Source organism: Nicotiana tomentosiformis, chromosome 1 (assembly GCF_000390325.3).
Source record: "Nicotiana tomentosiformis chromosome 1, ASM39032v3, whole genome shotgun sequence".
NCBI lineage: Eukaryota > Viridiplantae > Streptophyta > Magnoliopsida > Solanales > Solanaceae > Nicotiana > Nicotiana tomentosiformis.
Window position 1 is genome coordinate 89,523,816 of NC_090812.1, and position 25,843 is coordinate 89,549,658.

At 39.6% G+C, this 25,843-nt stretch overlaps 2 protein-coding genes across 2 annotated transcripts; both read left to right on the top strand.

Annotated features, from left to right (window-relative positions):
- Positions 1–656: 656 nt before the first annotated feature.
- LOC104116841 (geranylgeranyl diphosphate reductase, chloroplastic-like) lies at positions 657–2,313 on the top strand. The gene has a single exon (XM_009627782.4). It carries the CDS (start codon positions 849–851, stop codon positions 2,208–2,210), a length of 1,362 nt encoding a protein of 453 aa, XP_009626077.1. The 5' UTR covers positions 657–848; the 3' UTR covers positions 2,211–2,313.
- A 19,552-nt stretch (positions 2,314–21,865) lies between these two features.
- LOC104116842 (uncharacterized) lies at positions 21,866–25,167 on the top strand. The gene is made up of 2 exons (XM_009627784.4): positions 21,866–22,146; positions 23,719–25,167. Exons 1-2 carry the CDS (start codon positions 22,047–22,049, stop codon positions 24,912–24,914), a joined length of 1,296 nt encoding a protein of 431 aa, XP_009626079.1. The 5' UTR covers positions 21,866–22,046; the 3' UTR covers positions 24,915–25,167.
- Positions 25,168–25,843: the final 676 nt, after the last annotated feature.

Genomic DNA, 25,843 nt, shown 5'->3' on the forward strand with positions numbered 1-25,843 from the left:
GGATTTTTTGCAAAATTCAGCTTCTTCTGGCAGAAATTATATGCTTATACCAGACAGTGGTCTCCTTATTTCTCTCAAAGACCTGAATGTGCAGTTCTTTTGCAGAAAAAGAAAGTGGAAGGACCACCAAAATCAAAACAGATATTCAAGCAAATACATGTGCAATGATCAAGCTACAGAATAAGATTTCCCTTAAAAAGACTACTTATAACATCAATAACCTACTAAAGCCAAAACATCATACCCCAACAAGCCAGAACTCTACATCAATATCATTAACACATAAAGCAAAATAACATGTAAACAAAGCCTCTACAACCTATTTGGGAGGACAAAGCAAGAAAGAGAAATTTCATTCTGTAGTACCAAAGGCAGTAACTTTCTTTTAAGAATATCTCTACTTTTACAAATGAAGGCAGCATGACATTGAAATACTAAAGAACTATGAGCAATCAATCCTCAATTAAAGAAGACAGCAACAAGAAGTCTTATTCTCACTCTCTTGAAACATCAGTCACTATCCAACTCTTAAGATTCTACCATTTTCTACTTCAAAAAACAACAAAAATATTGCAAACATCAAGTATAATTCTTCACTGAGTATAAATATAATAAGTACACATATACCAATCGATTTAAATTTCAAACAATCAAACTTGTTTGTATTTACAAAATTACCCAACCTTTCCACCAACTACAGCTGCTAAACTGATTTGAACAAAACCACAAACATTAAAATAAACCAAAGTTCAGAAATTTGCACTATCTTTAGCATCTTTAGCTTTATTATATATAATCTCATTATAACCTACCAAACCATTAATCCCTTAAAACCCTTTTATTAAAAAATGGCCGCCCAAACACACCTTCTTCACCCTCTTCACTGTCTTCCAGTTTCACTCAAAACCCAAAACCCACAAAAGCAATGCCATTACTTCAAACAAAAGCCCATAAATCCAGTTGTCTCCAAGCTTCGAGCAGCCGTTATAGGCGGAGGCCCAGCTGGATCTTCAGCTGCAGAAGCTTTAGCCACCGGCGGTATCGAAACTTTCCTCTTCGAACGCAGCCCAGCTACAGCCAAGCCATGCGGCGGCGCCATTCCACTTTGCATGCTCGACGAGTTCTCGATACCTTATCACCTCATCGATCGGCGCGTCACTCAGATGAGAATCATTTCTCCGTCGAATCTCGTCGTCGATTTCGGAAAAACCCTAAAACCGCACGAGTTCATCGCCATGCTCCGCCGTGAAGTCCTCGACTCGTTCCTCCGCCGCCGCGCCGAGTCTAGCGGCGCCACTCTCATGAAAGCGCTGGTCACTAACCTCGTGGTCCCCACATCCTTACACGAGCCGTATGTGATTCATTACACTATGGATAATTGCCAGCGTCAGCTCGCCGTCGATGTAATCGTCGGCGCCGACGGAGCCAATAGCCGGGTTGCTAAATCGATCGAAGCTGGAAATTACGCTACTGCCATTGCTTTCCAAGAGAGGATTAAATTACCCGAGGACAAAATGGGGTATTACGAAAATTTGGCTGAGATGTACGTGGGGAATGACGTGTCACCCGATTTTTACGCGTGGGTGTTTCCGAAATGCGACCACGTGGCAGTGGGGACGGGCACGGTGTGCTCAAAGTCTAATATTAAGTTATTTCAGCACGGTATCAGAGCACGAGTCAGACCAAAGATCGACGGCGGGAGAGTGATTAAGGTGGAGGCACATCCAATACCGGAGCACCCGCGCCCGGTTCGAGTACGTGGACGGGTTGCTCTAGTAGGAGATGCGGCAGGATACGTGACAAAATGTTCGGGCGAAGGAATATATTTTGCAGCAAAAAGTGGAAGAATTTGTGGGGAAGCAATTGTGAAGGCTTCACAAGGTGGAGAAAAAATGATTAGTGAAGATGATTTGAAAAGGGAGTATTTAAGAAAGTGGGATGACAAGTATTTCACAACTTTCAAGTTTTTGGATATATTGCAAAAAGTGTTTTATGGTAGCAATGCAGCAAGGGAAGCATTAGTGGAGTTGTGTGGAGATGAATATGTGCAAAGGATGACATTTGATAGCTACTTGTATAAGAAATTAGCTACTGGCAATAGATTGAATGATGCTAAAATGGTGATGAACACAATTTCAAGTTTGGTTAGGTGTAATATTATGGGACGAGAAGTTGATGCATCTGCCCAAAAAATACTCTCACGAGTATAAGTTACTAGTAGTATTAGAGCAAAATGATATGTTTATTAATGTCATTTGCTGTGTGTAACCAAGTCAATGTACTTGAACCAAATTTGTATCTTCCTTTTTGCTAGTTCTCTTTTTGTTTCTTATTTGGTGTTCCATACTCATACCGCTGTTAGGATCGGTAACTGATTTAGTGCGGAATTTAGTCAAACAATGTTATAATGACAATAACAAAGACAATGCTAGTTGATAATAACGGCAATTAAAGTAGATACTAATTTAACGTGGTTCGGTCAGTGTGACCTACGTTCACAAGCGGAGAGGAGCAATTTCACTATACCAATAAGAGTACAAAATTAGAGTAAATACTCTAATTAATCCCAAATACCCTAAGAGAATAACCTCACAAGATCACTCCAAAGAAAGGGATCACACAAGTGCTTCCCAACACTTAACTCTCATACAAAACACTTTTAATAAAGGAGGAAAGGAAGAAACAAGAAATGAAGACTCAAGACTTGTTGGTGTGTTTAAAATAAACTAATGTCCTTTCCTTTTATAGGCAAAAAAATCTTGGTCTCTTAGTTGTAAAAGAAAATATACAACTTGTGCAAATGATATCCACCACACAATGTAATATTTTTGGGTCCCAAAGAATATTGCCAACAAAATCTACACTTTATAAATATGTTTATGCTTATGTGAGATAGACTCTATTAGCCAAAATATTGGCCATATTACACTGTCGTTAAAGTCTTATTTGTCATATTCATGATGCATAAGGCCTATTAAGGAGAAAATGTTTCCTATCAGAATTTTTTTCATTTTCAACTCTCTCTTTGATTAAGAGTGAAGGTATCATATTCATCCCACCATAACTCTTAATAGTGGCTTGTTCTAATTGTAGTCGTAAACTATGCGTGGTCTTACAACTAAATATCCATTTAAGCACAGTTCCTACATGTTTAAATTCTAATTTCTACCAACATGTTTAATTTCTAATTTCTTACATGCACGGTGTTTATCCCGAAAATCGGTAACAATTAAATTTGTACGCGGTTTTAAGGATATGTGGTTTAATTCAACACGAACAATTAAGAATATCAAATAAACGAATTAGACATAAAATGAACGTTCAAACCAATTGCAATATTATGGCAAAGCCTGAGCTTCTATTGGCCAATGACCTCGTCCTCGGTTGGACCCTCGGTTTAAGCCCAACCGTGAATGAAAAATAGAACAAATGAGCAAAAACTTTAACAATAGCTAAAAGGCAGAAAGTAAACTTGTATTGCTTTGATTTGCGTGTTACAACGTGTGTTACAAAAGAAAACCTTCTCCTTTATATAGTAGGAGAGTTTCACTCCTAGTATAAGTCTAAATTAGGTAAAAATCTTCCTTTTCCGATAATTACTGATCCATAATCGACATCAAGCGAGATTCGCACCGCGATACCCGGTTGAGTGCGAGTATCACGGCCCTCTATCCGTCATGCGTAACTATTCGCCGTGTCTCTCGAGGTCTTAGAACTCATTCTTGGCCCGGTATACGTCGCTTTACCATACCCGATGACATGCACATCGTTCACCCTTCCTGGGTCTCGTGCATCCATGCTCTCCCTCCGTTTGTTCATCGGAAAATCGGGGTAGGCATTACCCCCGATTTTATCTTTACACAGATAGTTTCCTCGTTTTCTGAAGAGTAGGTTTACCGAAATGATGGGAAACGATAGATGAACCTTGTTCCTTCCTTCATACGTTACAACCAAGATAACAGGTTAACGAAACATCCCATCAGTCGCGCCGTTCTGACTTCATACACGTGTCAGCTACCAGTTGACTGTCCTCGAATGTGAAACGGCGTGCATTGATTGTTCTTCCCCTATAAAAGCTCCGGCCCTTTTTCACTTCTTCCACTTTCTGATTCCAGAATTTACCCTCGAACTATCTAATTGCTTTTAACTCCTCCAAATCTTCATACATTGCTCCTTAAACCTCCATATCTTCATCTTCAACCCTTATACATTCTCTTTGGATCCTCAACCTAGACCTTCATACCTTCAAACCATCTCTAAATCTTCATATTTTTCTTCAAACCTTCATATTTCCCAGATTACGATGGCAAAATCCTCCAAGTCAGTGCCTCGAAAAACTACTCCTTCATCTTCCAACCTGTCCACAGATGCCGAGGTGGCCGTTCCCGAGGTAGCTCAGGAACCCCCCTTGAAGAGCTTCGTATCAGGGGTCTACTCTACTGGGAACGATTTCAATGTTGAGAATGCCTCTAGTCAATAGGACCGAGGCGAGGAAGCATGGAGATACATATACTCCATTACTGAAGAAACAGTACCCATAGTCCGGGGGGACTTTCACTGGGAGGATAAAGAAGTGGTCCTCCCCGGGTCCGATGATGACATCACTACTCACGTGGAGGGGTACTTAAGTGTTTACACTTACCCCTTCACGCTCGCACCAGTGGACCCCATAGTCATTGCCTTCTGTAAAAGGTATGAGGTGTGCCTTGGGAAAATCCACTCGTCATTTTGGAGGATCATAATCGCTTTACGACACTTCGTGAACAACATCGAAGTGCCTCGGTTCACCCTCGAACATCTGCTTCGCCTATACAGTCTCTGAATCTTTCGAGGGGGCTGATCAAGCTCGTTCGCCAAGCAAGCAAGGCTTCGTTCTCGAGCATCGACGAGAACTGAGATCGAGGCTGGCAGGGAGGTTCGTTTGGGTGAAAATCGAAGACCTCATACCTTCCAAATTCCTGCCGTTTCCCGAGAAGTGGAACGCATCCCATAAGCTTTTTCCTTCACAAGTATTTGTCATTTCCCTTTATTCTTTCTCTCATTGCCTATGTTTGGCGTTGTGCAGTTGTCGCCCAAGTTCATAATGTTGTTCCCCGCTTCAAGGAGTGGATCGAGGGGATCTACAAACAGATTCCATACTCCGAGCGCGCATGGCGCAAGCTCTCAAAGGTCAAATGGGAGGCCTGATCCCATGGTGAGGTTTTTTCCCGAATAATTTCTTTCGTACTTTTAGCTTACACATTGCCGAGTCTTCTTCTTTCTTACAGGTTTGCCCAAGACCACCGAACTCAGGCCATTGGATGAGGATGAGGATCCGTCCTCACTTGCCGGACCCTCCGCTTCGGGACAGCCTGGGCTTCTGCAAAGGAGGAGAAAAAGAAAAAGAAAAGAAAGTCCTCGGATTCCCGTGATGTCGAGGCGAAGAAGAAGAAGATGACCATCCGGGTCCGAAAAGTCAAAAAGAGCACCTCGATCCAGGGTGCTGGACTCTGATTCCCTTTGCCGGCTCACGGATGAGCCCGAGGATGACGACGTTTTTATTTCTCATGGGTCGACCCTTCACGAGGAGGAGCAGGCAGCACTCGGGAAAGACGACCACAAGGTCGATCCCCTATAGCTTGGGAACTAGAGGGAGATACGGAGGTCGCGGCCTCTCGCGAAGCCGCTCATACTCCGAAAGAGGTAGCTGGTGTCATTGAATCGTGGAACAACCCTCCTACACCGAGTCCATGCTCGAAGAGGCCCAAGCGGGAAAAGATAAATCAAGCGAGATAGCGCAGGGCCCAGACGATGCCCTCAACACGTTCTTCGGCGGCATGGATATTGCCGCACTGGAGGAATTTCCTAAGTTCTTTCAATCAATTGTAAAAATAATGTGCCATCGGGAGCGGGCAAGCCGAGTTCGAGCCCAAAACTAGTGAAGTAATTTCTTGCTCTGATTGTGGACCCCGAGTGCAAGAGAACGTAGTGGACGCCTGGGTCCTTTCTACTCCGATGGGCGTAGCCAGCTACCTTAGATGTCTGATGACCGAGTAAGACCAGGCAAAGATGAACGAAGTGGGCACGTCGAGGCTCTTCATCTAGGCGCAACATGCACTGAATCGGGTAAGGCATCTGCCCTTTGTACACATTTGTGAATCTTACTTGGTTTTTGATGTGCTCTAATAACTTTATTATTTTTTTAGGCTTTAGTGCTTCATCACGAAAGCTTCCTCCGGTCCTACTTGGAGATCAGTGTAACACCTCAGAAAATTTTGAAGTACTTAAGTGTAAAGCCCGGTAAATTTTTCAAAGAAAGTAATGTTTCATGGTGCCGGACTAGGCTTACGTGTTTGAGGATTTTACCAGAAAAGCTCGTTTATGCGGTCCATTATGCGACCGTATAATCACTCTGTAAGCCGCATAATGGCTGCAGAAGTGAGCAGGAGAGGGCCAAATCTGGCAGTAATTATGCGGTCGAATATGCGACCGCATAGTGGTTATGCGGACCGCATAGTGATCGCATACACAGACGGATTTTTGATCATTTTGTCAGCAATTATGCGACCGATATACGGTCCGCATAACCACTATACGGTTGCATATGCAACCGCAGAACCTGTTCCGGAGCTCTATTTTTTTGAATTTTAAAACCCGACCCTACTTCGTTAAATACACGTAAAGTGTCATTTTTGAGCAAATATTATGATGTTTTAGAAAGAAGGGGGAGTGTTTTAGAGAGAGAGAGAGAGAGAGAGAGAGAGAGAGAGAGAGAGAGAGAGAGAGAGAGAGAGAGAGAGAGAGAGAGAGAGAGAACCCTAGGCTAATTATTCATCAAGTTTTGCTCAAATCTTGGAAGATTAACAAGGAAAACCCACAAGTTCTTCATCTAAGAGGTAAGGTTCCATACCCTAGTTTTCAATTTCAAATTTGGGTAGAAGATGGTTGATTAAGAGTATGATTCTTGGGTATGAGAGTATTATCTATACATGCATGTACCAAAAAGATTTGTGGGAAGATTGTTGAGCTTAAATAAGTAAGGATTGGGTTGTGTAGTGAAGAAAATCTTGTAGAAGAACCATGTGGTTAAATTTGCACACCTAGTGTTTGATAAAATGCTCAAAAGAACTAAGACCATGAATATCTTCCTAATTGTTGTTAAAATTTGTTATGTCTCAAAATAGATTGGGATTGCTAGAATTTTCGGAACGTTGTAGTAATTTAAGGAAAGCTCAATTGAGGTATGTTGATTAAAATTTCTCTCTTGGAATTGAATTCCATAATGTTCCCGTGAGTTTCAAAGTATGGGTTACGTATTAAAATATTGTGGCTTTGAATCGTATTTCAAATGAAAGCTAGTATGCCAAATTGTATGAGAAAATCTCAATATTCTTAAGAGTCTTAATTGCTCATATGTGTATGTAAAGTCTTGATTGGGAATGTCTTATTGTTGATAACCTATAAAGATGGTTGGAAGTAAAGTCAGTGAATTGGGGATATAAAGTGTGGCCAACGTGCCAATAGTGAAAGTTATACTTGTGACCAACGGTGCCAATGAAATGAAATAATGTGAGAAAGATTATGAAATGAGCTTTGACTCAACTATTCCAAAATTGACTTCGACAATATAATCGGCTAAAAGTTATGAACTCAAGTGATGCCCATATGTGGCAGTTTTAGCTAATACTATATTTTATAAGTAATTTTCAATGTATTTTGCGTTCTTACATATTCGTGAGTGGAAATTATGTATGATTTTAATTTGTGCTTTGATTGCCAATCATTTTACTCCATTTATTGGAAAGAAATCGATTGTGTTTAAAGCCTTCATTACTAATGAACTTAAAGTTGTGATTTTCGGAATATTCTACTTGTTGATAATTATGATGATGATCTATGAAAGGGAAGAAATGAAAGTGTGGAATATGAAATACGGCCATTGCGCCATGTATAAAGAATCATATGTATGTACAAAAGAGCCAATGAAATAATAATGTTGTAAGTAGTTGAAAGTACGGATTAGGTGATATGTGGTGTGAAGGGTTATGAGATGTACGTATTTGTATTTTTGTTTCTAATGTATTATGAAACCCTATGGACGGTCTATGAAATGCATAGGTATATTATGTTATGAAATCCTGTGGACGGTCTATGAAACGCATAGGTACATTGTGATATGAAATCCTGTGGACGGTCTATGAAACACATAGGTACATTGTGTTATGAAATCCTGTGGACGGTCTATGAAACACATAGGTACATTGTGTTATGAAATCCTGTGGACGGTCTATGTACGCATAGGTACATTGTGATATGAAATCCTGTGGACGGTCTATGAAACGCATAGGTACATTGTGTCATAAAATCCTGTGGACGGTCTATAAACGCATAGGTACATTGTGATATGAAATCCTGTGAACGGTCTATGAAACGCATAGGTACATTGTGTTATGAAATCCATTGTGATATGAAATCCTGTGGACGGTCTATGAAACGTATAGGTGCATTATGATATGAAATTCTATGGACGGTCTATGAACGCATAGATACATTGTGTTATGAAATCCATTGTGATATGAAATCTTGTGGACGGTCTATGAAATGCATATGTGCATTGTGTATAAGAGGTATAGGTGTACAGTATGAATATACACTATGAACGGTCTATGAAACGCATAAGTGTATAATATGATATGTGAACACTAAGGATGGTCTAATGAGACACATTATAGGTGCCCCTTTTTGTTGTCCTTGTTTGTACAGGTTGTTTCAATTACATTATATTATGTGTTCCACGTATAGATCATATGGGCATTCTATTTTGAAAGAGGATTTCTAGCTATACATACCAGTGTTATTCGACAGTACTAGCGTCCATTTTGCCGGGGGCGCTGCATCTTTAATGGATGAAGGTGGTTCTACAGCAGATGTCTTTGATCAGTGATAGCAGTACACTCTTTTCAGCTGATTTGGTGAGCCCCACTTCATTTCGGGGACATGTATCTTTTGTTTCTCATATACTTTGTGGTTGAGGTATAGCCGAGGCCTTGTTGCTGGCATTTTCATATTACTCTTCAGTTGTACGTAGAGGCTCCGTAGACAGGTTGTGGATGGTATTTGATGTTGGGAATTGGATTAGAATTGTTGGTATTTGGCAACATGTTTTTTCATTAAATCTATAAACTCGTACTATTTTGGAAATATTGAATGATGTTGTTAATGGGAATGAAATGGAAGAGGTTAATGAAATCTCTTCAGTGTTTGATTAACGGAGTACATCTCCTCTTTATTCATGGATGAATTTGGATAGAATGAAATCTAACAGGCTTGCTCAGTCGGGTTTACTCGGTTGAGCACCGGTCGCGCTCCTCGATTTTGGGGCGTGACAATCAGTCAGCTCGAGTTCGATCTCAAAGAGCAAGTCCGAAAGAAGGACATGTACAGGGCTCTTAGTGAGCAGCAAGACGAAGCCCTCAAGGACCTCCCGATTCTCCAAGCCGAGTTGGAAAAGGCTCAGAAGGAGCTTCGTCCTTGAAGCGGGAGCACGATGACCTGGTCGAGAAGGTAAGGATCTTTGAGGCTAAAAATGAGAAACTACTCGTGGTGACTAACAACACAACTTCTCAGGTCCAAGAAAAGGTAGACCTGATCGACCAGCTTCGGGCTTAGATGGATGATGTCAAGGCCACGACCGAGGTGTGGAAGGGCAGGATGGACCTGCTCGCTTTGAAAAAAGAGGTTGCAAAGGCAGAGCTGGCATCGACCGAGAATCAACTACAGGTGGCAAAGGACAAGGGCGATTAGTAGTCTCGGCTAAATAATAATCTCCGGGCACAGCTGAGCTCGACCGTTACGGAGCGAGATGCCCTCGGACAAGAATATGCCGCACTGAGGTCTAAATTGGATGCAACCTCTTATGACGTTGAGGAAATATTAGCCCAGTATAAGGCTGAAGGTGGTAACCGAGGCCCACTTTAAAGACGAAGACTGAATACATAAAGCGACTATCCCGGAGAGAGACCCTCGAGGAGATCCATGCCCGAAGTTTTGACCTGTCAGTCGGGATTGAGGAAGCCAAGAGACTCGAGTTCGAGGCAAAGGAACTTTATGTTCCATAGGGTCCAGAAGGCTCCGGGGATTCTAAGGGTTTCGAGGGTTCCGACGGCTCTGGTGATGAATTGAGCCCCGGTGAAGACTAGGCGTAAATGCCTTAGTTCTTTTTTAGTTATCCCTTATGTATTTTCTTTATTTATTTTGAGGTCGTTTTATCGTGCCTTTGTAAAAAAAAATGGAATATATAAAATTTCCCCTTTTGGTGATATCGTATCTTTACTTTCCAGCATCTATTTGTGATTTTTTATTTATGTATTATTTTTAATGACTTAGCATATAATCAAATGTAGACTCGAGTATCCACTATATCGGAGGCCCAAATGGTTTCGATGGTGACTCCGGGTTACTTATGGCTTCGAGTCTACTATAAAATCGGTGTTCTTTGAGATGCTTAAGTATTTTAGACGATGTCTTTGCCGGGGGTAATCTTTTAATAGGTTTCGATTTTTCGTAAAGGCCTTACTTTTTTATCACAGACTTTGGAAGTTTTCGAGCCATTTTTAGGGTGGCCGTAGCCTTTCATATTCGGGAACTGCCTAATAGGCTTGGTGCCTCAGGGATTCAGTAGCTCGGGTTGTTCGAATTTTAGTCGGACGACAGTCCCCGAGTAGGGATAGCACGTAGGCTTGACAGTCCCCGAGTAGGGGTATCTCGAAGAAAAAAAATGTGTAGTAATAAAGTGTAAGGGAAGTAGAAATTTCCTCCATTGCTTAATATGCAAGATACATGATCGAAGGCGCAAAAAACCTTGTGTCGTGGCTAAAGTGGACTATGTAGGTACGGTTCGCATGACCGTTTGACCCTTACAATGAATCCTAACCACCATGCCTTAGCTTTTTGCGCATAAAATTTTCTTTCCCCTTGCTAACGATCTTAATCTAGGGGTAATGGCCCACAGTATTCGAGGTCGAACTTGTAAGGGCTCGAATACTATTGATCTGATGCCAACAATCACTGACTCCGGTTTAGAGCCGGTCTTCAAATATAAGGTAGCATGTTTTACTGTTGCCTCGTTAAAAACCTTTCCCAAAAATACACTTCGGGACAAAGCTGGTTCAAGGGAAAAAGAGTGCAACTCGTACTTTCAGACCTAATAGCCACATCCTCCCCTGGCCGAGTACCTGCATACGTTAGCCCGTAAGGTAGCAAAATAGAAAAGGAATTAAGTCGGTACCTTAGTAGTAGTACCTCTTTAAGTGTGCCACGTTCCAGTTATTTGGTAATTGTACACCGTTTCTCGCTTCGAGTTTGTATGAGCCTTTTCCTGTTATTCCGATAACTCGATACGGTCTTTCCCAATTCGGGCCCAATTTCCCTTCGTTCGGGTTCTTAGTGTATAGTGTTACCTTTATCAATACCAAGTCCCCGACTTGAAAGTGGTGGAGTCTGGCTCTTCAGTTGTAATACATTTCTATTTGCTGCTTATAGGCGGCCAGTTCCAGGCTCGTGATCATGGCCTCGCTGTTTGACTATTTGGTAGCAATACTGGAACCTGAGGCTCGGTTCCCCCACCTCGACTGGCATCAAGGCTTCAGCTCCGTAGACCAAAAAAATGAGGTGACCTCGGTGCTCGATTTCGAAGTCGTACGGTATGCCCACATGACTTCGGGCAAGATTACCTTCCATTTTCCTTCCGAACCGGCCAACCTCTTTCTCAGGTTTTGGAGTATAGTTTTATTCATTGATTCAGCATGTCCATTCCCACTAGGGTGATAAGGCGTTGATAGTAACTTCTTGATCTTGTTATCTTCGAAAAACTTACTCACCTTGTTGCCGATGAATTGTTTCCCGTTGTCACAAACAATCTCAGCTGGTATCCCAAATCATCATATTATATGATCCTAGATGAAGTCAATGACTTCTTTATCTCGGACCTTCTCGAATGTCTGGGCCTCGATCTACTTGGAAAAATAATCTGTCTTAAATAGTATGAATTGAGCTTTACCGGATGCCCATGGCAGGGGACCGACGATGTCCATTCCCCACTCCATAAATGGCCACGGAGACAGGACCGAATGAAGAATTTCCCCCGGTTGATAGATCATCAAGGCGTGTATTTGGCACTCATCGCATTTCCATATGAAGTCTTTCGCATCCTTCTCCATTTCGGTCCAGTAGTAGTCGGCTCTGATTAGCTTCCGAACAAAGAATTCTGCCCCCGAATGGTTCCTGCAAGTGCCCTCGTGGACTTCTCTCATGGCCTATTCGGTCTCTCACAGTCCCAAGCATTTGGCTAGTGGGCCAAAGAAAGACCTCCTGAACAATGCCCCTTCGACCAAGCTAATTCTGGCCACTTTCGTGCACCATGCTCTTAATTCTTTGGGATCCAAAAGCAATTTTCTTATCTTCAAGTAGTCTATGTATTTTTTTCTCCAATCCCAATTTAAACTCGTTGAGTTCACTTCGGCATGACCTTCTTCTATCACCGAATTCATTAGTTGTACCACTGCTTCCGATCTGAATTCATCAGAATCGACCGACGACCCCAAGTTAGACAGTGCATCGGCCTCGTTGTTTTGATCTCGGGGTACATGCTACAGGGTCCACTCCCTGAATTGGTGTAGGGTTACCTGCAATTTGTCCAAGTACCCATGTATCCGTTCTTCTTTTACTTTGAACGTTCTGTTTACTTGATTTACCACGAGGAAGGAGTCGCACTTAGCTTCGATCACTTTGGACCCAGGCTCTTAGACAATTCTAGACCTGCAATCATGGCCTCATACTCGGCCTCGTTGTTAGTCAATTTCACAGTTCTAATAGACTGCCTAATTATACTTTCCGTATGTGGATTTAATATGATGCCGAACCCGGACCCCTTCGTATTGGAGGCACCGTCCATGAAGAGGGTCCAGATTCCCGAAGTAGTCCCCGAGGTGAGCAGTAGTTCCCTTTCAACCTCAGGTATTAAGGCTAGCGTAAAGTCGGTCACAAAGTCTGCCAAAATCTGAGATTTTATGGCGGTTCGGAGTCGATACTTGATATCGTACCCGCTAATATCCACGGCCCATTTGGCCAACCGGTCTAAGAGATCGAGCTTATGCATGATATTCCTCAGTGGGTAAAAGGTTACGACGCATATAAAGTGGCATTGAAAGTACGGCTTTAACTTCCTAGAAACGCTTAGCAAAGCGAGCGCTAGCTTTTCCAGGTGAGGATACCTTGATTCGGTCTTGCCTAGAGTTCTACTGACATAGTAAATAGGAAATTGCGTACCTTCTTCCTCCCGAACTAAGACACAACTTACCTCCACCTCAGAAACTGCCAAGTAGAGGTACATTTGTTCGTCTGCCTTCGAAGTATGCAGCAGGGGGGCTCGACAGGTATCGTTTGAGTTCTTCCAAAGCTTGCTAGCATTCCGGGGTCCAGGAAAAGTTTTTCTTCTTCTTTAATAGTGAGAAGAATCGATGGCTCTTGTTTGAGGACCTCGAGATGAACCGGCCCAATGCGGCTATACTCCCGGTCAGTCTTTGAACTACCTTGGCATTGTCTACCACGGTGATGTCCTTTATGGTCTTTATTTTGTCGTGGTTGATCTCAATCCCCCGATTGGATACCATGAACCTGAGGAATTTGTTCGATCCGACCCCGAACACGCACTTCTCCGGGGTTAGCTTCATGTTGTATTTCCTTAATATGTCGAAGGTTTCCTGCAAATGTTTCAAATGGTCCTCTGCTCGCACGGACTTAACCAATATATCATCAATATAAACCACACTTGATTTCCCTATTTATTCTTCGAACATCCGGTTTACTAGGCATTGGTATGTGGCACCGACGTTCTTTAATCCAAGCGGCATTACGTTATAACAGTAGGTGCCGAATTTGGTAATGAAAGAAGTTTTTTCTTGATCGTTCGGGTCCATCCGTATTTGGTTGTACCAGGAGTAGGCGTCGAGAAAGCTGAGTATCTCGTGCCCGACCGTCACGTCGATCATTCGATCGATGTTAGGCAAAGGGAAAGAATCCTTACGGCATGATTTGTTTAGGTCTTTGTTATCCACACATATTCTTAGTTTATTTCCCTTTTTTATGAACTACCACTACGTTAGCTAACAAGTCTGGATACTTAATCTCCCAAATGTATCCTATTTTTAGAAGTTTGGATACCTCATCCTTGATGAACGCAAGTTTGATCTCGGAATGTGGCCTCCTCTTTTGCTTAACAGGATGGAACTTTGGGTCCAAACTCAACTTGTGAGTGGTTACCTCGGGTGGAATTCCTGTCATGTCAAGATGGGACCAAGCGAAACAATCGACGTTAGCTTTAAGAAAACTAATAAGTTTTTTCCTGAGCTTCGGGGTTAATCCCGTGCCCAGGTATACCTTTCGATCTGGTAGGTGCTCGATTAATATGACTTGATCCAACTCTTCAACCGTCAACTTTGTGGCATCGGTGTTATCAGGAGCTATGAAGGATATCGGGACACAGTAATCGTCCTCTTCGTCTGCTCATCGCTCCTCCTGTTTCTCCGGTTCGATCGAGGTCGGTATAAGTGATTGCTATTTAATCTCATCCTTTCTAGTCGGTTCCGCATTCCTCGATGTCAAAATTGCGGGCACCGGGACTACCTCATCGACAACAAACATCTCCTTCGCTGCAGGCTATTCTCCGTAGACCGTCTTGACTCCCCCCGATGTGGGAAATTTCAATGTCTGGTGCAAGGTCGAGGGTACCGCCTTTGATCTGATGACGCTGGCCAAGCTACCCAGATCAATCAGCACACGTTTAACTCGAGATTTATTGATATGTACGGATATTACCAGTGCATCATTATGAGGTTGTATGATACCCTCGGCTTCTTCATTACTGAACGAAATGGCTACCTCCTGGACATAATCCCGGGTGCGTTTTTCCCTTGTGATAAATACTTTAGTGCGCTTTATCATTGGTCATTGGGGGACATCGACTCATCTGATAATCATGTTGATCACGTGATGAGGCTCCTCTTGTTCGACCTATTTGTTGGCGCCCCTGTTCCTGAAGTGGTTTTTGGCTCGATCACTTAGGAATTCTCGGAGGTGCCCGTTGTTGAATAACCGGGCAACTTCTTCTCTTAACTATTGGCAAGCTTCGGTCCTGTGGCCGTGAGTGTCGTGATACTTACACATCAAATTGGGATCTCTCTAGGTAGGATCGGAGTGCAAAAGGTCGGGGCCACTTGGTCTCTTTAATGTGTCCGATGGCTGACACGATGTTGGCAGCGTCCGCGTTGAAGTTGTATTTTGACAACCTCGGTGCTTCCGTGTTTCTGAGTGGCCTATCAAATCTATTTTTTTCTCATCAGGCCATCGGGCCCTTGATCGTTTCTCTTCTCGTTCCTTACGGGATGACTCCCGAATTCATTTTCCCTTCGGTCCGTGTTGTATGGTTGATACCGATCTCGGACCGGTCTTGGATCTTGATTAATGGCTCTCTTAGATCATCATCGGCCCTGACGGGGTAAACTGACCCAGAAGGGGCCCCGAGTTGGTCGTCCTCGACCCTGATATTTGACTGGTACCTATTTTGGATGTCGGCTCAAGTTATTGTCGGGTACTCCACCAAATTTTGTTTTAGCTATTGATAAGCCGAGGAACTTCGGGGATTGAGCCCTTGAGTGAATGCCTAAATGGACCAATCATCTGCAACTAGTGGTAGGTCCATCCGTTCCATCTGGAACCTTGACACGAACTCCCTGAGCATCTCGTTATCCCTTTGTTTGACCTTGAAAAGGTCTGACTTTCTGGTCTCAACCTTGATAGCCCCGGCATGGGCCTTTACGAAAGCATCTGCAAGCATAACAAATGAATCAATGGAATTTGGGGGCAAGTTATGATACCATATCATTGCCCCCTTGGATAAAGTCTCCCCAAACTTCTTCAGTAATACCGACTCACTACAAGAAAATCACGTATTACATGGGGATTTTCCTGGGATTATATAGACAAATTCACAGGAAATAAGGTTTCCTGCGGATTTTCCTTCCAAAAAAATCCGATGAAAAAACCTTTGTGGGTAAGTATTACCTACGAAATTTATAAATCCCTAGGTAACGTACATGGGAATTTTTTATCTGTGTGTAAATTACCTGGGATTTTAAATCTCCATGTAAATTAGTTGCGGATTTTCTTAGGAAATTCTAATAATTCACATGAAATATTTGGTAAAAATTTATGAAATTTAGGAATTTTCTTACTGATTTTGTTTAGCAGGGAAATATCTGCAAGTAAATCCCCATTATAATTCCAATAAATTTATAGAGAAATAATTTTTATCAAAGGCCTCCCGCACACCCCACCCCATATTTGTTTGTATATGAATCCACACACCTAGCACCACAATATTATTTTTATTTGGTAATTACTCTTTCTAATTAATTATTAGATTAATTAGAAATTTTCTAAACATATTTGCAACCATCCCCTCCTGTTTTTTTTTTAAAAATATATTTTCTAATTTTCTTATGTTAACTTAAATACAAGTTTATAACTTACACCAAGAGGTTTCCAAAATCGAAGCTCATTACTAGTCATGACTGGACGCACAACTAATAAAGTGGAGAATCTCACATCTCTTCTCTGATGTGGGACAAAGATGTTCCCATGGTAATTTCTCTCCCAACATACTACTATTTTTTATGTTTCCCTCTTCTTCTTCTTCTTTTTTTGTTTGAAAAAGTGCATTAATTAGAGATTTCATAATCAAATGAAAAATTCTTTTTATAAGTAAAAGCAAGTGAATTAAATTATAATTATATTACTTTTAATTTAAAATTATTCTTAGTTATTTTATTTAAAAGTTTTATTTATATTCTTGGTCTACCACATTAATTTCCTTTTTTATATAAAAAAAATACATTAATTAACAATAATTGTTATACATGATAATTGGTAATCATTGTTTCGTAATCCTAACGTATACATGATTAATTTATATTAATAATATAGGAAGTTAATCAAGATAGATGGTGTTAAAAAGTAGAATTATATAAACACTTGAATTATATTAAAAAGTAGATGATGTTAAAAAGAGAATTATATAATCAAGATAGATATTGTTGGGTATTTGTGATAGTTTTTAGGACTTGTGGGTATAAGTCGTGTTTCATATTTTTTTTAAAAACAAAAAGGTGAAATATGTTTTGAAAACCAATGTCCAAACACATTTTCTTCTTCAAACCAAACTTCACCCATATCAGATTTTTCAAAACAAATTTGGGAATTTATGGCCAAACGCTAGCTAAGTTTCAATACTGACATTTACAAACTAATATCATTTTATACATACTATAATTAAATTTTATCATTTAAAATACACGTGAAAAATTGACATACATATATAAAAAGTTAATAAAATTTAGCTACTGTTTTTTAAATGTAACATTTTTTTATGCTTAGAAATTAAACTTAAATTGTGTACTTATTCACAATTTAGTATACAAAATTAATAAAAGTTACAAAATTAATGAAATATGTACATTATTAGTATTGTATAAAGTTATCATTTTAACTATATTTACCTACACAATCGAGAAATATATAATAGATAAGATCAATACTGAAGGATGTGTTTTACATATCAAATTTTTGTAGCTTTAAGAAAATATAATTTTAAAATAAGCAAATTATATTTTTTTTAAAATTTTCAAATAATATATTTTAAGTATTTAACAAAATTAAAACTTAAATATGTATCCCTAAAATCCTCAAGTAAACTCTCAAATGTTAGATATCCAATTAAATCAACAATAATAAAATTTCTATCTAAATTCCGAGAACAAAAATCCCCAATCAAAATATCAGATAAATTTCAAGGTAAGAAAATCCCCAACTATATCACCAAGAACAAGTTTGTAGCAAAAATTACATTAATAAAATGCCCATGTAATTTTCTAAATAAGCACCCTCCCCCCCCCCCCCAAAATCCCCAAGTTAATCCCCAAAATATTATCCCTAGCTGAATCCGCAGTAACTACATCTTCAATAGTTCCCCAGCTATGATAATCCCCAGGTAAATTTCCCAGCAAAAATCTCTTGCTACATCCGCAACAACAACATCCCCATATAATTTTCTAAATAAGCAAATCCCCAGGTAAATCTCCAAGAATATATTCTTTAGCTCTACCTGGGGATTTTCCTACGGATTATTATAGGAAACTTTTTCCATTTTCTTCATTTGTTTAGCTACGGATATGTACTTGCCGATTAATTTTCCCAGGTAATGTCCCAGAAAATATTTTGGCGCTTAATGGCGCCAAAGTTACCTACAGAATTTTCTCGGAAAAACTTTTTCGCAGGTAAAATATTTTAAATTTACTAATTTTTATTTTTCCCATACAAATACACATGTATTATCTGCGAATAAAATCCCCAGGTAAAATTCCCATATAATTAATATTTTTCTTGTAGTGACTCGATCTCATCGTCTCCTAGAGCGTTCCCCTTGATTGCGCATGTGTAGAAGTTTATATGCTCATTTGGATCCGTGGTCCCATTATATTTGGGGATGTCGGGAATACAAAACCTTTTTGGGATCGGTTTTGGTTCCGCGCTCGGAGGAAAGGGCTTCTAGATAAAAAAATTGGAATTTGGTCCCTTCAATATCGGGGATGCCCCGGGATCTAATCGACCCTAGAATTGTATGTTTTCACCTTCTTGTCATTATCTTCAAACTTCTTCTCACCCGACTCCACTTGTTTTGTCAACTCTCAGGATTTACTCCGGGCTCGACTTCACTCGGTCTCTCGATAATTTGCTCATCTCTTCGAGTGCTTTCCCGTGATCGTTCGGGCTCAACCATGTTGAGGACGTGGCTTTGATTCTGCGGTTGTGCTATCGCCGCCTATTAAGCCTGCAACATTTCAAAGATTAGCCGTAGGCTTACCCCATCACCTTCGCCCTCTGGCGCTTCTCGAGTTATTGGTCGGGGTCCCCTACGAATGCTGTTTTCGGGATCAGTTGGCAAATTGACGTTGATGGCCACCTGCGAGTTAGCATCGACCGGATCAGCAACTGGGACACCGTTGGAATCGGCAGGAGGCACCTTGTTGCTGGGCACCAAATTATTATTTTTGCGGTGATGACCAGACTCAACGTCAACGTTCAAGTGAGCAGACTGAGAGTTTAACATTTTTGGGTTGACCTGAAATTAAGACTTCAAAGAACAAGCGTAAAATAGGGTGTGATATGGAGATTCATATCAAATCACCACTATTATCCTTAGCCTCACGGTGGGCGCCAAATTATTTACCCCGAAATCGGGTAACAATTAAATTTATACGTGATTTTAAGGATATGTGGTTTAATTCAACACGAACAATTAAGAATATGAAATAAACGAATTAGAGATAAAATAAACGTTCAAACCAATTACAATATTATGGCCAAGCCTGAGCTTAGACTGGCCAATGACATCGTCCTCGGTTGGACCCTCGGTTTAAGCCTAGCCGTGAATGAAGAACAGAACAAATGAACAAAAACCTTAACAATAGCTAAAAGGCATAAAGTAAACTTGTAGTGCTTTGATTTGCGTGTTACAGCGTGTGTTACAAAAGAAAGACTTCCTCTTTATATAATAGGAGAGTTTCACCCCTAATATAGGTCTAAAAAGGTAAAAAACTTCCTTTCTCGGTAATTACTTATCCATAATCGACATCAAGTGAGATCCACGTCGCGATACCTGGTTGAGTGTGAGTATCACAACCCTCTATCCGTCATGCGTAACCGTTCACTGTGTCTCCCGAGGTCTTAGAACTCATTCTTGGTCCGGGGCGCGTCATTTTACAATACCCGATGACAGGCACATCGTTTACCCTTCCTGGGTCTCGATACGAAGAGTCTCGTGCATCTGTGCTCTCCCTCCGTTTGTTCATCGGGAAATCGGGGTAGACATTACCCCGATTTTAGCCGTACACACACGGGTTCCAAATATTATAGTACATCCTAGTACATTATTTTACGTATTTTGCATCTAGCTCTATTTTCGTTAGGAATTTTCTTGAAATAGCTTCATACCTAAGGTGTTCTCTTACGGGTATGCAATTAACTAGTTGAGGTGGATCTATCTCCTTTTCTTCACATCATATTCTTTTGGTGTTGTTAGCACCAAGTCTAAATTGAATTATTCATTCATTCTACTTGTGCATTATTCAGCTTCATCCCTATGCTCTTTCACTTTTCTAATAAATATAGAAGGATGTAAAAGAATGATGCCATTATACAATATGTGAAAATTAATAAGGTTAACAAGCAATATAGCTAACTCAAATAATTAAATCAAAACAAGTAGTTGGAATGAATGAATGTACCGAATTGTCCAAACTAAAAATAATGAAAGCGTTAATTGAAGCTTGAGTTGATCCTCAAATTTAAATCCTCAAAAACCAAACTGAGAGACTAACCTAATTGATGTTGTGAATTGATAGGCAAAGTAGTAAGACTTTTTGAAAGATAGTATGTGAGAGTATTTTGTGTAAGAAATGTTGGAAATATAAAAGGGTATTTATAGGTTTAAAAGGTGTAATTAAAAGAACTTTAAATGAAAAAGGAAATATCGGGAGTCATCTTACATTTTTTTTTTGTGGTACATTAAAAAGGACTAAATAAAATTCTTAAAATATTTCTTAACCTATATGGTTCAGATCTGCAAGGAGAAGAAATTTCATTTCCTCGAGCGCATCGTCCCAAATAAGCAAATCGTCTTACGTTTATAACCTTCATTTGCTAGAAAATCTGCACATTGGTTTGCTTCCCTCCAGATATATTTGATAGCTTCCAACAAGTATCTATAACCTTCAATTATAGTCCTAAAAGGATGATAATAAATGTCCTCCTCTTTTATAAGTTTGGCAGCAAATAGACAGCTTGTTTTCACTTAGAGTGTGTTATATATCCCCTTTCTCTTACTAATTTTACCCCTTGCTTGATACTTCATAGTTTTGTAAAGAGGGTCGAAATAGGCTTTAACTTACTTGAGTATCCTAACATCTACTTTCCTTAATCATCTCATCGATAAAAAAAAATAGGAAAAATGACATTGTATAGTCGCTCCTAAAATAATAGTCAAAAAAATATATAAATTTAATATATTTTTTCGGCTATCGAATGTAAATAGTTTCTGACTTGGTCAATCCACGTTAGTTTTGTCACTCTCCATGATCCAAAGCCAAAAATAAAAGTAGCTGTTTCTTTTTATTGGTGAAATAAATACTTATATTAGTATTAATTAAACGTCATAACATAGTTGCCAAAAGTAGCTGTGTGCAAAAGGCAATAGGCCTGTTGAGAGAGATGCATATCTACAAATATATTTAAAATATATCCATATTTACATTATATTTAAAACTTAGTCAATTCATCTAAACTTCAGGACTAGATATCCTAAATTTTTAAGCTGCTAATTTGAAATTCAGGACTTAGTATCTTAATTTTGAGCTGCTAATTAAAATTCAGGACTAGGTGTCCTAAATTTCTGAATTTCTAATTTAAAATTCAGGACATAAGATTCGAATTTGTGGATATAATTTTAAAATTTTAGGATATGAAGTCCTAAAGTTTGAACTTTTAGGTTTATACTTCAGGATATCGTGTCCTGAAGTTTGAATGAATTGGTTAATCTTTAAATATATTGTAAACTATAAATATATTTTAAACAATATATTTAAAAGTGGCTACCTTGTGTCATTTCCACAGGCCTTAGGCTAAGCCCATCAACTATCTAGTCCGTTTAGCAAGTCCCGGCCCATGATCAATCATGTTTCTCAATTCAAGCATGTAATCTGTGTGCGAAAAAAGCAAGCAACTCGTCTCGTCTTTCCCCATTTATTATCAGTAAAGTAAATTAATAAATCTGAGTGTTTCTATCGCCAACCCCAACCGACTTAAAGAAAGAAACTCCTGTTTTTCTTCTAAGTCTCTTCTTTGTTTTTTTTTTTTGGTTTTTTTTTGGTGTGTCTAATAAGTGATTTCAGAAGAAAATGGGGAATTGGAACAGAAGATGGATACCAAGAAAAAAGTACAAGTACGAAGATTTTCCCCCTTCTCCTCCATCCCGTTACAACCAATCTCATTCTCCTGGTACTTTCTTGTCTTTTAATTTTTCCATTTTTTTAAAATATACTCATGATTTGTTTTGGTTACTGTGTCATGCTATTTTTCTGATTATGCATTTTTGTGTATTTATTAATGATTGTGATTCTTTTATTGATCCAATTTGGTGGAAATTTTGGTTTTTTTTCTTGTTTTTTTTCTTCTACTTTTTGGTGTTTCGGTTAAAAAATTGAATTTGAATTTTATTGAGATGATCCCTTGTATGTTTTGAGATGATCTATAAAAGTACCTGCTTTACTGTTTATACGATGATAAATGTCGTGTTTCTTTGATATATTCTTTGCTTACATATTTGGGTTTTTTAAATTCCTGGATTGTTTTGAATGAAATTTTGAACGAGTTTAAGAATTTAAGTTTAAAATTACAAAAAAAAATGACCCCTGATATTTATGGGCAGAATCCACTTTGAGCTGCTACAATTGGTTTATAACATCGGAATTTCACTTCGGATAGTAAATGTCATAAAAGTAGTAAGTTTTTGTTCCTTTTTAAAAGAAATTTGATATAATTGTACATTAATTTGTATCCTATAGGATTAAACTTGTCTTTCTCGAGTCCCTGCAGTTGCAACTAAGAATTTGGAATGACTCACCCTGCTTAATTGGGACCCAATCCCATTTCAAATGATTAAACTGTTCTATCGGCCTTTCTCTTTGTTAATGGGATTAGCCTTTCCAGAACGCTCGCTTGTCATTCTTGAGATAGTTAATGCTGCAAAGTCTGTTATGCGCCCTTTCCGAACTGTGATTATGCTGGGAAGGTAAATATCTGAATCAGAAGCATGTGAGGTGCACATCTAGTTGAGCGTAAATAATATGAAGGAGAATTGTCGAATAGGGAACTAGCCGAATCTGTAAATAGGGAGCCAATGTGTACCTTCTCTGTAAGTAAATTGTTTCATGTTTAGATTTGTCACTGATTTGAGTTGGAACATAACAAGCACTGAACAGCTGTCCCATAATTTAATCTCTTTTACCACTAATATTCTTTCCTCTGAGCTTTAGTTTTGGGGGAATAGGTAGTACGGCTAGAGATCATGGTAGGCGCAAGTCATGAGTTCGAATCCTATTGGTGAACCAAGTCTGGTGTTTAAGTGGAGATGGTAGAAGGTCGGTTCCAATCCCATTATCTACTGATTTTTTAAGTAGGAAATAGTGAATTTCTCGGTTATAAAAAAACATTTTTAATCTGTTGTACTAGGAAAATTCCTTTATCGGAAGAATCTCGGAGTGTTGAAGCCAGCTGCCATGTTGGCTTAGCCCCAATCTCTCCCTAAATATTTTTGTACCTAGATGTATAAAAGATCATGCTGGACACGATTGGAATTCACTATTGTGGATGTTTTGTCATTTTAATCAGAGATGTCTCTTCATATATTTCCCTCAGTTTCTTTATTTTCTTAAAATACTAGTTAGTTTTTTCTTTGCATAAAAAAAATTGTCATCTTATGTCCCGTCATCTGCACACCTGCTTTTGAAGGCTATCAAGTATTGTATTACCTACAAAATCTGATAACTTCTTCATTTTCACTTTTTAAAGCTATCCAGGAAAATAGTGCTCCATCATGGGAAATAGATTTCTGCAGAGCAGCCGGGATTCCTTGGCGCAAGGTTGTGAGTGCAAAAAAATACATGTACTGTTATGATAATGTGGTCAAGTGGGATGACTCTGCAGGTCAAGAAGCATTCAATGATGCAAAAAGGAGATATTGGGCTGAGATAAGTGGTCTTCCTCCTCAGAGCCCTCCTCCCGATCCAGATATGTACATTGATAAAGTTGATTGGGACTCAACTATTGATCCGGAGCTGATACTAGATTTGGATAGAGAATATTTTAATCCTAATGAAGTTGATAATGCCGTCAAGTCTGAGAACAACTTAGTTTCTGGATGCACCCTGGTATGGGAGGATAAAGCTGCTGATAATGGTGAAAATCCTTGGGAAAGTGATAATGTGCAGGGCTCTAAAACTTGTGAGAATGTGGAGCAGACTTGGAACGAATGGGATAACCCTTCAAATATCAAAGATGATCCGTGGGAAAGGAGTTGCCCCAAGACCCAGGAGACGTTGAAGGACTCTACTGCCTGGGGAGGCGGAGGAAATGAGGAGCAGACTTGGAATGAATGGGATAATCCTGTAAACATCAAAGATGATGATCCGTGGGAAAGGAGTTGCCCTAAAAACCAGGGGACCTTAAAGGACACAGCTTGGGGAGGCCGTGGAAATGAGTCGTGGGGTTGGACCACGGGGCTGAATTATGAGAATGGATCTGCTTGTGTTGATAACACTTTCAGCAATTTGTGGCATCAAGGTGGTGAAAGTGTTGCTGGTGCTAAAGGAAACGAATGGGTTAATAATAGAACTGGTTCCCGGGGCCGAAACCATTGGAATACCAGGGGGCATGAGCAGTGGAATTCAGAGTATGGCTCTCGTTGGAATAGGAACCTTAGTCGAGGTGGTGGAACAACCTCAAATGACAGAAGATGGGGAGAACCTGAGTTCACATCTTGGGATTGGCAGCGATTACCAAGGCAGAGTAATGAGAGAAATATGGATTTTGGAAGACATAACAGAGGTGATAAAACCTTTTATACTGGTTCTCGTAAGAGGGAAGGTTCTTCACAACATATGTCGCGGTACAAAAGCTCCAGGTTTCAAGGTGATGAACAGAGGACCGCGTACAATTGGAGAGAAGAAAAACCACAGAAGAGGGTTACTTTTAATTTTAATGAATAGTGACCAACTTCTGGATCTTTTTGTATCTTATTTAACATCTTTGGGTGTTACCAAGGTCAGTGGTGGAGCAGCTGCAACCATGACTCTACAGAGGATTGGAAGAGAAAGACAGCAGGTTTCGGAGGCAGCTCTCTCGTGCCTATGGAGTTAGATAAATAGGAGAATGTTTTTTTTATGGCATCGGGTGTGACATATGTGTAACATAAAAAAGCTCTTTTTTCCGTTCATTTATATATTTTGCTTAAAGAGAAAATACCCTGCTGAATAGATAGTTGGGTAGGTTTTTGATAGATGAATGATAACAAGGGCGGCTCCATCCCTAGGCTAGTAAAGCTCTTGCTTTAGGCCCCAAAATTCATCCTATTAGATACTGTAAAATATGTGATTCAAGTAATTGTACTACTTATAAATGGAATTGAAATAGAATCGAAGGGAAAGCGAATGTGGTAAAGATAGAACAAAATATTAGTTGAATTCCAAGTTTTAACGAAAATTTATTTTAACTACTAGCTACAGCAAAATTCATTGACTTCATTGAATATTTTCTTTTCTTTGTCATATGATCTTATTTGAAGATATCATTAGAATAGTATTGAGCATATTGTCATGACCCGCCACATCGTCATGTCACGTAGGTGTTATTTGGCACATATTAATGCCATGTGTAAGCTTACATATGAAATAGACTAGCACATGTGGAAAAGTTCTAAAGAAATATGGAAATTTCTCGTAGAACCCTATGAAATTGTTAGGAAAGTCCTTAGAAGCTTCTAGCTATATAGAATATTCTAGAGAAGGGACTTACTTGTAAATAATAAGGGCCTTGTGTAATAATTATTATTTACTCACTAGCCCCTATGAAACTAGTAGATAAAAAGGGTTATTCATTTGTAACTCATCAAGCAAAAATAATCAAGTTCTCTACAATA